Here is a 12,337-nt window from a genome sequence, read left to right on the forward strand (position 1 = left end):
GCTGGGTCAGGCCAAGAGGCATCCACTTAGTCCTGCAGGTGGAGGCACCACCGTTGAGCGGTCATAGCTAAGAGCTCTCGCTCTCCTCCTCCTCCAGATGTCAGTGGCACACACACACACACACCCCTACACCCCTTCTGGACAGCAGAGCTGCACAACCTGGACCTTCCAGTAGTTTTTGAACTGCGATTCCCACCTTCCCCAGCCACCATGGCCAAGAGCTCGGGATTATGGGAGTTTCCAGCATCTGCAGGAGGGCCGAAGTTGTGCCTCCCTGGGGTGTACGGTGATAGTGTGTCCCATGAAGGACTTGCTTTGGTCTCTCCTGAATCTGCCGCCCGCTAGTTTCGTTAGGCGACTTGCACGAGTGCCCGTGTTGTAGAAAGGGAGGGAAACTCTCCCCACCCCCCGCCGCGGCTTTCTCCAGACATTGCTTCATAAACCTCTGTCTAGTCAAATGAAAAAAGCCCTTTTAGCCAGCCGAACGGCACCTGCTTCTCCAGAGGCAGGAACCTCTGCACAGCAGCTGCTGGGGCCCTCTTGCTTCATGCTCTCCTTGGGAAGGCTGGTCTCCCTTGGAAGCGGGATCTGGCTCGACGGGCCCTGCCCAGAGGTCCCTCTTGCCCAGCGTTCTGTCCGTCTCTCCTGGGGCCTTTGGGTGCTCACAAGCAGGGTGTGAAGGCCAAAGCTCCCTCCAGCGCCTGGGAGGCACCACCAACAAGCTTCCCATGTAAGGCCGCCTCCTGCATTTGCCGGCAAGGGGGGCGAACAGCGGGCGGCCCTGTGTGGGCCCCGGAAGGCAGCAGGGCTGTGGTTGGGTTGTCTCCACGGAGGCAAGGCTGGCTGTATTGCTGCCGGGACCGCCTGTCTAAGAGCCTGTTTGCCTGGCCAGCCGCCATGCCCACCATCTGGCTTCCTCTTGCAGAGATGGGATCCCACCGTACCGGCTCCGGAAGCAGCATCGCCGAGAGATGCAGGAGAGTGCCAAAGCCAACGGACGCGTGCCACTACCTCACATTCCTGTAAGCGGCAAGCGGCGACGAATGAATTACGGCGGATATTTATAGGCCGCTTTTCCACCCAAGTTCCCAAGCGGTTTACATAGATTTGAACAAACAAGCAAAGAAATAAGATGGCTCCCTGTCCCTAAAAGGGCTCACCGTTTCAAAAAGAAAACATAAGATGGACACCAGCAACAGCCGCGGGAGGGATGCTTTGCTGGGGATGGATCAGGCCAGAACTGCCTCCGAAGAAGGGCATTGCCTTGAAATGCACAAGGCAGCACGGAACCAAGTTTATGAAACTGTACCCATAAAAACATTATTTATTTATTTATATACCGCCTTTCATTAAAACGCGGTTTACAGCAAAAAGTTAAACCCAAGATGGTAAAAAAGACACGATTAAAATATTAAGTGAAAGATATTAAACAAATCTGATGAAAAATATTGAGCCAATCTATCAGCACCTTGCGAGTTCTCCCCCCGCCCACCCCCCGCTTTTTTGGGCCTTGCTGTGAGCTTAGCCCTGGGCTCCAGTGTCCCTATATGCCCCCAGCTCTGATTTCTCAGTCTTGATGGGAGATTGTGAACGGGGAGCTGGCAATGTGAGGTTTAGCAACTCCTGCAGTAGCTCCCATGGGATTATTAAAGGCCTTCTGCAACCCCTTGGTTTCAGTGGGTGATTTGGACAGGGGTCTTGAACTGGAGGGTGGACAGCTGGGAGAGCAGGACGGCTGGCTCTTGGTGCTGGGCCAAGTCGTCAGCAGCACCCAGGCGCTGCCCTGCCGGGATTCCCCTCCTGTGCCCGGGACTTTGTGGGCTGAGCTCAGCCTCCCCTGTGGGCTTCTGCCCAGCCTAGCTGCTTAGCTCACCTCTGTGTGTCCTTCCGTTCCTGCAGCGTACTTACCGAATGCCAAAGGATATCCACGTTGAACCACAGAAATTTGCTGCTGAGCTGATCAATCGCCTGGAGGAAGTCCTGCGGGACCGGGAAGCAGAAGCCAAATTGGAGGAGCGCCTGAAGCGGGTCAGAGCGGTGAGTGCCTCCTCTCGGGGAGCCCCGGAGCCTGCAGCAACAGCAGGGCACCCGTGTTGGGGCACCCGATCGTGCCCAGAAGGCGAGCCGGAACGCGTTGGTTTGCTCGCTTTCTCACCAGGCAGGCACCATAGCAAGCGGCTTTCCCAATTAGGATCCACAGTCTATATTCTCCCTTTATTTTATTCATTCATCATTCATTCATTCGATTTCTAATTATAATTATAATTATATATAATTACAACAAAAAGGTGGGGGTACGAGACACAAACAGAAACAAACAAAAAGCGGGGGGAGGGAAGGGGGGATGAAGGGGTTAACTTAGTGATTGATTTAAAATAAGTAGAGGAAATGATGCAGATAATTCTCAGTAGTGCTTCCAAATTCTGGTATGGGAGTCCTCTGTCAGCATATGACAGTAAGTTGTCAGTTCAAAAGTTGCCAGATTAGTCTTCTATCCGTTGATAAACGGAGGGGCTGAAATGATCTTTCCAACACTGTAAAATTCAGCAATCCAAAAACCTTCGGTTTAAATGAGAGCTAAGCTGCTTTACATTTTTACTTGTGCCCTAAAAAGGATGGGAATTGCAAGTTAGGATGTCCATCTTAACTTCCGAGCCCTAAAAGCTGTAAAGACTTTGTACAGTCTGGTATATAATGATGGCTTTAGAAATGAGGCTTCATGCAAGCACACTTTGCATTGGTCAGAGATGCATCAGGCAGAAATTCATCGGGCATCTCTAGGGAAACTGCACCTGTTAAATGTCTGCCTGGATGCATCCTCCCCCAGCCCAATTTCCAACTGAAAGACCAAGGCCTTGGTCTGTGCCCTGCTAGAGCATTGGTTTACTGGGCTCGAAGAAACCAGGTTTCCAGTGCCTCATTCCACTTAGCATGTAGGAGCATATTTATTGTGGGACATGGACCAGTGGTATAAGGATCTGTTGGATTTAGCCAGATCAGCAATGCCAATGATGTGTTCTAAAACTCCAGGTACTTCAGAAGCACCTAGAGCAGAGAGCCCCAATCTGACTTAGGCTGACAACCAAAACAAATTAGTTAATTGTCCTTGTGAAACGAGGTGGTTCTTTAAAAATTGTAATTGAATCAATGTAACTTTAAACAGCGCTAGGTTTTCCTATATGTAAGTGAAATTGAGCTTCCCTTTTCTGCTAGTGCGCCAGGCTCAGTTGTTTTAAAGGAGAGTGAAATTAAAGCAAAGTAACAACTGTGAAAACAACCAGTCAGTTTTGGAAGGCAGTTGGGCGAAGTGGCCAGCAGAGGCGGTTCCCTGGGAAAATACCTGGCAAAGGTTGCCTGGTCAGTGGACCAGCTCCCAGAGTCCAGTGTGGCTGCCTCCTTCAACATGGGTCCTGGACATTGGCGCATAGGCACATAGGAAGCTGCCATATACTGAGCCATTTTGGAGGGTCGGTGTATAAATCAAATAAATGAAGACAGCCAGACCATGGGCCCATTTAGTTCAGTATTGTCTACGCCAGGGTTGGCTCCATGTCCCCAAAGGGCTCACAATCTGAAAAAGAAACCTAAGGCAGACACCAGCAGCAGCCACTGGAGGGTTGCTGAGCTGGGGATGGAGAGGGCCAGTTGCTCTCCCCTTGCTCAGTAAAGAGAACCACCACTTTGAAAAGGTGCCTCTTGGGTCCGTGAGCAGGGGGGGCTTCCTTAGCCCTGGGGTGGGGTGGGGGGCTTCCCTTGCTGGCCTCTGCTTTCAGGAGAGCAGCCCCTGGCTGTGACCCCCTCCCAGCCCAGCCTTTGGCACCTGGTCCGTCTCTTTCGGCAGGAGGAAGAAGGTGAAGACGCGGACCTCTCCTCGGGGCCCCCCTCCCTCGTGACCCACAAGCTGCCCCCGCTCCAGGTCCTGCCCCACTTTGCCCCCCGCTACGCCGAGATGCAGCTGCGGGACGCGCACGAGGAGAACCCCGAGAGCATCCTGGACGAGCACGTCCAGCGGGTCATGAAGACGCCGGGCTGCCAGTCTCCGGGCCCCGGCCGCCACTCCCCCAAGCCCCGCTCGCCGGACAGTGGCCTCCCCGGCAAGCTGCACGGCCTGATGGGGACGCTGCCGCTGGGGCACAGCAAGCACGCCCCCAAGTCGGGGCTGAAGGCGGAGGGGCCTGGCCTCTACCACCACAAGCACGTCTACCACCACATGGTCCACCACCACGGCGCCCCCAAGCCCAAAGAGCAGCTCGAGGCGGAAGCCAGCCAGCGCGCCCAGGGCGCCTTCCCCTGGGGCTTGGAGTCTCACAGCTACGCAGCCAAGGCCCGGGCCTATGGGGAGAGCCTGGGCCCGGCAGGCCCTCTGGACCCCTCGGGCTACAGGTGAGTGAGCGGGGCAGGGGCCGCCGACGTCCGCATGGGCTGCAGATGGACCACAGCCAGCTGTTCCCTCCCCGGGCTTGTGCTCCCCGCCTGCCACGGAGCCCAGGGGAGGTCTGTCCAGGAGGACGCGGGCCACAATGGGAGCACCCCCTTTCTGGAGCTGGGAGGAGAGCAGGAGGGTGTTTGGGCCCCAAGAGGTTGAGGCTGGCACATGCAGAACAGCCATGCCCACCTCTCCCTCCTTGGGTGCTCTGCCTGGCCCAGCTGCTCCCTGCCTAGAGTGGGGGAGACGTGGGTTTGCAGGGGTTTCCCTGTACCTGCGCTGTGCCCTCTGCAGGTTGGTCCATGCAGCTGGGGGTGGTGGTGGGGTGACCCTGCCTCCCTTCCCCAGCTCAAGAGAGACAGGGGCTCCTCTTGTGTCTTTTGCAAGAAAGCCCCCCGCCCCCCCATGCTTGGACGTGGGGGGTGGAGAAGAGGGCCTTTTGTGGTGTAGCAAGGCCAGAAGTCCTGGCCGCCTGTGCCCTTGTGGGTGGCTGCCTGGGGGAGGGCTGTGTGGCTCCTGGGGGTCCCATGGCTGGCATTTTGATGTAACCCGCCCTAAGCCATCTTTCTATATCAATTGATTGACCGATCCATCAGAAAAAATGGGTTGAGGGTCTCTGGGAGGCAAAGGGGCCCTGGGCTGTTGAGCCGTGGATTTCTTAGGCTGCCCCGCTGGTTGTCTTCTAGTGGGAAAGCTGGCCTGCTCTCCAAGAGGAACCTCAAGAAAGTGGACTCGGGGAAGGGCGAGGGCACCGGCTACGAGGTGCCGGGCTCTCCGGAAGACGTGGAGAGGAACCAGAAGATCATGCAGTGGATCATCGAAGGCGAGAAGGAGCTCGGCAGGCACAAGAAGACAAACCACAGGTAAGCGGAGGGCGTTGCCCAGCGGACAGTGCCGGGAGGCCTCGGAGGGGAAGTCCAAGAAAGGCCCGCCTTTGGTGGGGAGGTGGGGGAGGCTTCAGCGCTGCCCCTCCTCGCCTGAGGGTCTTTGGCAGAGTCCCCACCGGGCCTGGTGCAAATGCCAGAGGTTTGTCCAAGGCTCGGTCTCCTCTCCACGCTCTCTGAGGGCTGGGCCGCTGCTTTCCCCAGGAGGTCCCCGACATCCCGGCTTGGCCTTGTTCCATCTCTTGCCCTCGCTGTGGAGCCAAGGCCCAGCCTCCGGCTGAAGAGGGGCTGGCTGCTCCTCCCTCCCTCCCCTTGGCCTACAAATTGTGGCTTAGACTGTCGGCTCCTCTGGGCCAGCTCCTTTCTCTTGCCCGGCTCTCTGTCCAGCCCGTCCCCGTCTGGATGCTCTCCGGCAGCTCCGGGGCTGGGTGACGCGGCGGCTGTTGCAGGAGCAGCCAGAAGGCTCCTGGGCGGCCAGAGCCAGAGCCGGTTGGAGCCCTTCCTCTGCTCCCCCCTGCAGCTCTTTGGGCGCCAAGAAGCAGGCGGCTCACGACCTGCTCCGCCCGGCCTCCGTGGAGCGCCCGGTGGCCATGCACCCTTGGGTCAGCGCCCAGCTGCGGAACGTGGTGCAGCCCTCGCACCCCTTCATCCAGGACCCCACCATGCCCCCCAACCCGGCTCCCAACCCACTGACCCAGTTGGAGGAAGCGCGGCGGCGGCTGGAGGAAGAGGAGAAGAGGACGGGGAAGCTGCCGGCCAAACAGCGGTAAGGTGATGGGGCCGGGGGGGGCGGGGGGTGTTCCACCATAGCCTGGCCAGAGCAGGGTGTGGAGAAGATGGGGTGCCCCTCGGGGGGGCTCCTTGCTCTTGCTCTGCCCTGACCTCCCCCACCAGGGAAGATCTACGGCACACGCCCCCCCCGCCCCCATCAATCTCATGGCCTGGAAAGCTGTCTTCTGGAGCAGGGGGGACGCCTAGCCAGCTCAGCCCCCCAGCAGGGACCGTAGCCCGCCTTGTGTCCACCATCCGCAGCAGGCCCCCAGGGTCTCCCAGAGCCAGCTGCCCAATGGGTCTCCTTGCTTGCACTGCCACAGGGGCTGCGTGGGGCACCTCGAGGGGAAACAGGCCCCTTGTTCTGGCTGCGGGTGCCCCAGAACCTCGCTGAGCTGCCGGTCTCCGCAGCCGGAGCCGGACTTGCGGGGTGAGAACGTCACGTTCTCTTTTCTGCAGGAAGAGTCCTTGACTCTGGTCCCAGCAGGGGCAGATCAGGAGAGGGAGGAGGAGAGCTGGCCGTGGGGCCGCGAGCATGAATGGTCCCCTTTGCTGAGCAGGGCCTGCCTTGGTTTGTATTTGAATGGGGGACGACATGTGTGAGCGCTGTGAGAGGTTCCCCTGAGGGGATGATGATGGGGCCTCTCTGGGTAGGGCACCTGCCTGCTTGTCTGCAGAAGGTCCCAAGACGGGGCTGAGAGAGACTCCTGCCTGCAGCCTTGGAGAAGCCGCTGCCAGCCTGGGTAGACGATACTAGACAGACCAGTGGCCAGGAAGCAGCCCCCTCCTGGGAGAGTTGGGCACCACTGATGGCCAGGCAGCCAGACTTGGGGAGGCCTCCAACGGTGCAGCCGAGCGGCTGGGAGCCTCGTGGAGGCTGCTTGAGGAAGGTTGGCATTCCTCTCCCGTGGGGCTTCCTGCCCTCGAGAAGCCGCATCCAGAAGGCCCGTCTCTTCTTGGGGCAGAGCTGAGGCCGGCTCTCGGGGGTGCTTGAGCAGGGGGCCCAGAGCCATTCCGAGTGCCACCTGGCAGTTTGTGGCATGGCGTGGCGGCGGCGGCGGCAGACGGAGCCTCGCTCGGCCTTGGCACGCTTCTTGGCCTGCAGGTGGGCTTTGGGGCTGGCTTGGCTGCTCCTTGCCTTGTGCCAGGCTGGGGCGGCCGGCTGGTTTCCAGAGTGAGGGACGCGTGGCGAAAGGCTGCACGGAGGAGAGGCCCCCCCCCAGGGTCCCTGCAGCTGGCAAGGGAGGACCCTTGGGGGGGCTGCAACCGCCCTGGGAAGGGGATGTGGCTGTCCCAGGGCTCCCTCTGTGTCGCTGCGGCTGTGGGTTCCCTGGGCCAGGAGCCGTGGGCCTCCAGCGGGTGGGCAGGCTGCCCTGTGCTGCTCTCCCGGTGCCAGGGGGCACCGTCTCCCCGAGGAGCATCTGGGGAGCTGGCCCCAGGCAGGGCCCTGTGCTTCAACCCTGCCCACCCCCCACCGGCTCTTGGCCCAGTTGCTCTGTGTCCCATCCCTGGCCAAGCCCCTGGGTGGTGCCTCCTCCCCCCCTCCACCCCAGGCCTGGCTGGCTTGGCTCCCTCTCTTCCACATGGATCAGGGGGCAGCTAACACAGGGGAGGAGTGTGTGTGTGTGTGTGTGTGTGTGTGTGTGTGCACACGCCTGCATCTACCGGATGGTCCCCCTGACTGTGTGCCTGTTGACAGGGAGAGGCCCTGCTTGGAGTGAGGCCTGGAGCGAGAGGGGCCCTGGAAAGTGGGGGGCTGGTGGCTAGTAGTGCCAGGGCCGCAGGCTCCCCCAGGGCATGGCGGCAGGGCTGGCCAGGCAGGCGGCCCCTCTAATGCCTGGGATTGTTCCTCAGGTATGTGCAAGAGGTGATCCAGCGGGGTCGCTCTTCTCTCAGGCCAGCTTGTGTGCCGGTGCTGAATGTGGTCCCCGCCGTCTCCGACCTGGACCTCTCCGAGGCCGCGTACGTCCTCCCGCTCTTTGTCTTCTCCCTCCCACTGCCCTCCCCGGGTGGGGGCTGCTTGGCCCTGGGACGGGACCAGGGCCTCACAAGCCCGCCCTTGGAGCCTGCGAGCTCAGCCGGGAGGATTCCCGGAGCCCCTGCCAAGAGGCGGACCCTTGTCTCCGTGCAGCAGAGTGCTGGGGTGAGCTGCCCGCCCGAGCAGCTGCACAGACCCGCTTCGAATCGGAGCTGGCCCCTGCAGGCAGCAGCAGGCCCTGCTAGCGGAGCAGAGTGCTGCCCCAGCCGGGCTTCCTTAGCCTGCCTGGGTGTCCCAGGGGCTCTGGCGTTGGGGATTGTTTCTGTGGTTGTGGCTGTGGGGCTGGAATGGGGCTGTGCAGTGGGTCCATGGGGAGGGCCCCACAGTTGCTGGACTGGACTGCCCTGACCCAGTCACCTGCCTGCTTCCACCCGCCGCTGGGCCAGGCGAGAGAGTGGCCCCTTGCCCCAAGCCGGGGACGCCATGGGAAGAGACCGCAAGGTGGGCGGAGGGCTTCCAGTGGCTGCTCGGGGCTGCTCCTGCCCCCCACTCCATTCGCCGTCTCCCCCAATAAATGTGGGTTTTTTGGGGGGGGGTCGTGTGTGTGTGTGTGTGTCAGGCAGATGTTGAGCAGGAGCTCTCTGAAAGGCATCCCCCACCCCAAGATGGAGAGACGGGGCCTCGGCCTCTGGGGCTGTAGCTTAAAGAGAGGGAAGGGGAGCCCTCTTGGCGCCAGGCATAGCAGTATGGAAGTGTCGGGCTGGTGGTTGTTTGCGGAGAGAGGGGGGGGTTTGGAGATCTGGGGCGGTGCCCCTCTCCTCCCCGGCACGGGCCCAGCCTCCTCTCTGCAGAGGGGCTGGAGGGCAGATGCCCACCTCCCAGCACGATAGGCCAGAGCAGGGAGCAAGTCGGCCATCCTGGGCCTGCCACCTGCCCGGGGAGCCCCGGGTTCCAACCCCCACCTCCCCCACAGGGTTGTTGTGAGGACACACACAGCCACGCGTGCCGCTCTGGGCTCCTTGGCGGAGGGAGCACGGGGCAGAAATGTCAACAAGCCAACGGGCAGGTTTTGCAGCCCACAGGTTCAGGGCTGCAGCAAAAGCCCCCTCCCCACGAGAGGGAAACGGGTGTGTGTGTGTGTGGCAGCCTGGGGTCTGCAGCGGGGCCTTGCAGGTGCCTCCCTTGGAGAGTCTCCATCTTGGCTGTCTGCTGCCCCCTCCCCATTTGAGGGCGTGGCTGCCTCTGCCCCTCGCTGGGGCTGGTATCTGTAGCCCTTCTCTTGCCCCCAGTGTGGACAGGCAGGGGGGCCTCTGGGGCTGGGATGCAGGCTTTTCTCCCGCAGAGCTTACTGCCTGCTCCCAGGGCAGCCCTTCTTTGGCAAGTGGGGGGGGGCACCTGCCTGCCGGTCATTCTCCCCCCGCCACCCGCAGAGAGGGTTCACTTCCCTGCCCACCGCAGCTCAGCCCCCCGGGTGATGAAGAGGTGGTGAGTGGTGGTCTCTTTTGCCTCCTAGGATGAAGCCACAGAAGAGGCCCGGTGGAGGCGGCACCTCCCAGCCCTGCGAAAACATCGTCGTGGCTTACTACTTCTGCGGGGAGCCCATCCCCTACCGCACCCTGGTCAAGGGCCGCGTGGTCACCCTGGGCCAGTTCAAGGAGCTGCTCACCAAGAAAGGGAACTACAGGTGAGAGCAGGGGCTGCTGGGGGGCTCTGGGGCTCGGCTCTCCCTCCAGCTTCTGCCTCTCCCCAAGGTCACCCCTTGGACTCCGAGGCGGGCTCTGTTGCGCCTGGTGAACCAGCCGCCCGGTGCCCTCTTCGTGGTGCTCAGGCTCTGATTCTCGGGGTGGCTGGCCAGGCCTTACCTGCAGAGACGCTGCAAATCTGCTGCTGGCGGCTTCTGGCGGGGAGCAGGACTCCTCTGGCTGGCACAGACGGGTGGGCCTGCAGCAGGGAGGAGTGGGGCCTCCTTCCTTCTCCTTGTGCTTTTTAGGGTGGTTCTTGGGGCCCGGCAGGGTTTGCCCGGCAATAGCTCTGTGGGGAGCCCCGCCCCGCCCTGCCCCGTGGGGCCACCCTTCCGGCCAGTGTCGGAAGGCTCCGAGCTGCTGGCCTTCCAGGGAACCCCGACACGGGGATGTGGTTTGGATCTTTGCACGGCTCTCCCTCCCTGTCTGGCAGGTATTACTTTAAGAAGGTCAGCGATGAGTTTGACTGCGGAGTGGTGTTTGAAGAGGTGCGCGAGGAGGAGGCCGTCCTGCCCATCTTTGAAGAGAAGATCATTGGGAAGGTGGAGAAGATCGACTAGCCCCGAGGAGCCCGCCGATGAGGGGAGCGGAGAAGGGGGGTGGCAGTGGGGTGGGGGCGTGGCTGGGGTCACCAGCATGGGGACTGTGGTCCCCGCCTGTGGGGCAGCCAGAGCCCCCCTCAGGGCCACATGAGTACCTTTCCCCCAGTTGCAGGGGCCGGGGGGCAGCAGCAGTGTGCAGAAAGCAGCCGGAGCTGCGTCTTGTAAGAATTCTTTGTCGTTGGCAGGAACTCTTGGCCATGACTCAGTCCTCTGAAGGGCAGAGCAGAGTCCCTTTCTCTCCCCCCCCACCCCCCACCGCAGGGTGTTGGAAGTGGCCAAAAGGGCCCGGCCATCTTTGGGGCAGGGTGGGGCCCTGGCAGCTAAACGGTTTGGAGCCTTAAGGGGCGAGGGACTCTGGAGGGCCTCTTGAGACTTGCCCCTCTTGCCTTGATCTGTGGAGGGTGCCGGGGGGGGGGACGGCCGGGCACGGCTTGATGTGATCCCTCCAGGCCGGGAATGCCTCCTGGTCCCTCAGTCTGCCTTGACTCGAGGCCTCCCCTCTGCTTGTAGCAGGGGGAAGAGAGCAGGCGGGCTGGCAGGGTGTCCTCGCTTTGAAGCGGGGCGGTGCCAGCAAGCTTTGGACAGGCTGTGCCTCCTCCTCCTCCTCCCTTGGTCCCCTCCTGCTCTGCCCACATCTGCACACACTCCTTCGGGTCTCTCTCCACTCCTTGCCACTCATAGGTGACTCCCTGACCCTCATGGACCTGTGTATGTTTGACAGCGAGGTTGGCCTCTTTCTGTCTCGAAGATGGTGGTGCTGAGAGCAAGATCGGTGGCCTCTTCCTCCTGGCACTGGCCTCTCTCCCCAGGGCCGGCCGACCTGCCTTCCTTTCTCCCCGCCTCCCGCAACCCTCCCCCAGCTCTGTTCTTCCGGCTGCCGCCGCCGCTGCTCCTCTGGGCACCTGACCTCGTCAGCATGTGAGTGGGCGGAAGGTGTCCCTGGCCCGGGGCAGGGCCGTCCAGGCCGCTCCCGCCCCCCGTGCCGCTCTTTGCCAACGTCACCGAGTGCCTTCGAACCCAGTTCTGTCCCCCTCCTCCAGGTTAGCGCACGGCTCCCTCCCCGGCTTGTGTTCCACATCGGATGGGATTTTAAAGGTGTATTACCCGACTGTGGCGGGTCTTTCATTTTTCCCTTTTTTTCTGAAGGGTTACATTGTAAATATGTACATTTTCTAAACAAAGCATCAGCGACCAGCGGTTGGGCCGACGGCTGGCGTCTCCTGAACATTTTTCACATGCTGACTTGTACAATTTATCTTTTAAAAGGTACTTGGATAATAATGGAATAAAACTCCATGTTCCAATGACTGCGCTGTGTGCGTCTTCCTCCTCCGGTTGTTCCGGGTTGGGGGCAGCTCTCCCTCCCCTCTCCCTCCTCCCTCCCCTTGTGGCTGGGGAAGATCAGATGGGGGGCATTGCCAAAGGGAGGTCTCTGCATTTCGCCGCTCTCGTCCTTTACCATATTTACCCGAATAGAAGATGACTCTCCATTTAAGACGATCCCCTTAAAAATAGAGTTAAATATAGAATATACCTCTGTGTAACCCAAAAAGAATGAGGTTCTGAATTTAAGACGACCCCTGCCCCCATTTCAAACACCAAGGAACTTGGACAAAACCTAGTCTTGGATTCAGGTAAATGGAGTAGATGTCCAAGTTGCTTACTGTGTCCATGTGCTGTTTTACACTGCCATCTGCTGGCCATTTGTGGGATTTGGCAACATCTGGGAATCCCTGTTAGAGGGAACACTTAATGCAAAGGATAGGAAAGGTGGGCCAGTTATTGGCCAGAAGGGGATCCGTTTGACTGGGTTGGAGTGTAGAAACATGATGGGAAGAAGGCAGCGTGGCCTGAAAGCAAAGTAGGGGAGAACAACTCAATTGTTCAGCCATGGCCTCTGCACATTCTACAAGTAACTTTTCAGCAACAAGAAC

The 12,337-nt window shown here is 60.4% G+C and overlaps 1 protein-coding gene across 4 annotated transcripts in view; it reads left to right on the forward strand.

Annotated features, from left to right (window-relative positions):
• AXIN1 (axin 1) overlaps nucleotides 1–11,710 on the forward strand; it is a 35,090-nt gene extending 23,380 nt beyond the window's left edge. For 3 of the 4 annotated variants that reach the window (XM_053276748.1, XM_053276747.1, XM_053276749.1), the window contains 8 exons: nucleotides 926–1,022; nucleotides 1,900–2,037; nucleotides 3,842–4,383; nucleotides 5,113–5,289; nucleotides 5,831–6,076; nucleotides 7,936–8,043; nucleotides 9,573–9,743; nucleotides 10,235–11,710. In XM_053276748.1, the coding sequence (XP_053132723.1) occupies nucleotides 926–1,022; nucleotides 1,900–2,037; nucleotides 3,842–4,383; nucleotides 5,113–5,289; nucleotides 5,831–6,076; nucleotides 7,936–8,043; nucleotides 9,573–9,743; nucleotides 10,235–10,361 (1,606 nt within the window). In that variant the 3' untranslated portion in view covers nucleotides 10,362–11,710. The remainder of the gene's footprint in view (nucleotides 1–925; nucleotides 1,023–1,899; nucleotides 2,038–3,841; nucleotides 4,384–5,112; nucleotides 5,290–5,830; nucleotides 6,077–7,935; nucleotides 8,044–9,572; nucleotides 9,744–10,234) is intronic. The other variant, XM_053276750.1, reaches the window with a different exon arrangement.
• The last annotated feature ends 627 nt before the right edge of the window (nucleotides 11,711–12,337 follow it).

The sequence above is a fragment of the Hemicordylus capensis genome, chromosome 13 (assembly GCF_027244095.1).
Source record: "Hemicordylus capensis ecotype Gifberg chromosome 13, rHemCap1.1.pri, whole genome shotgun sequence".
NCBI classification, from domain to species: domain Eukaryota; kingdom Metazoa; phylum Chordata; class Lepidosauria; order Squamata; family Cordylidae; genus Hemicordylus; species Hemicordylus capensis.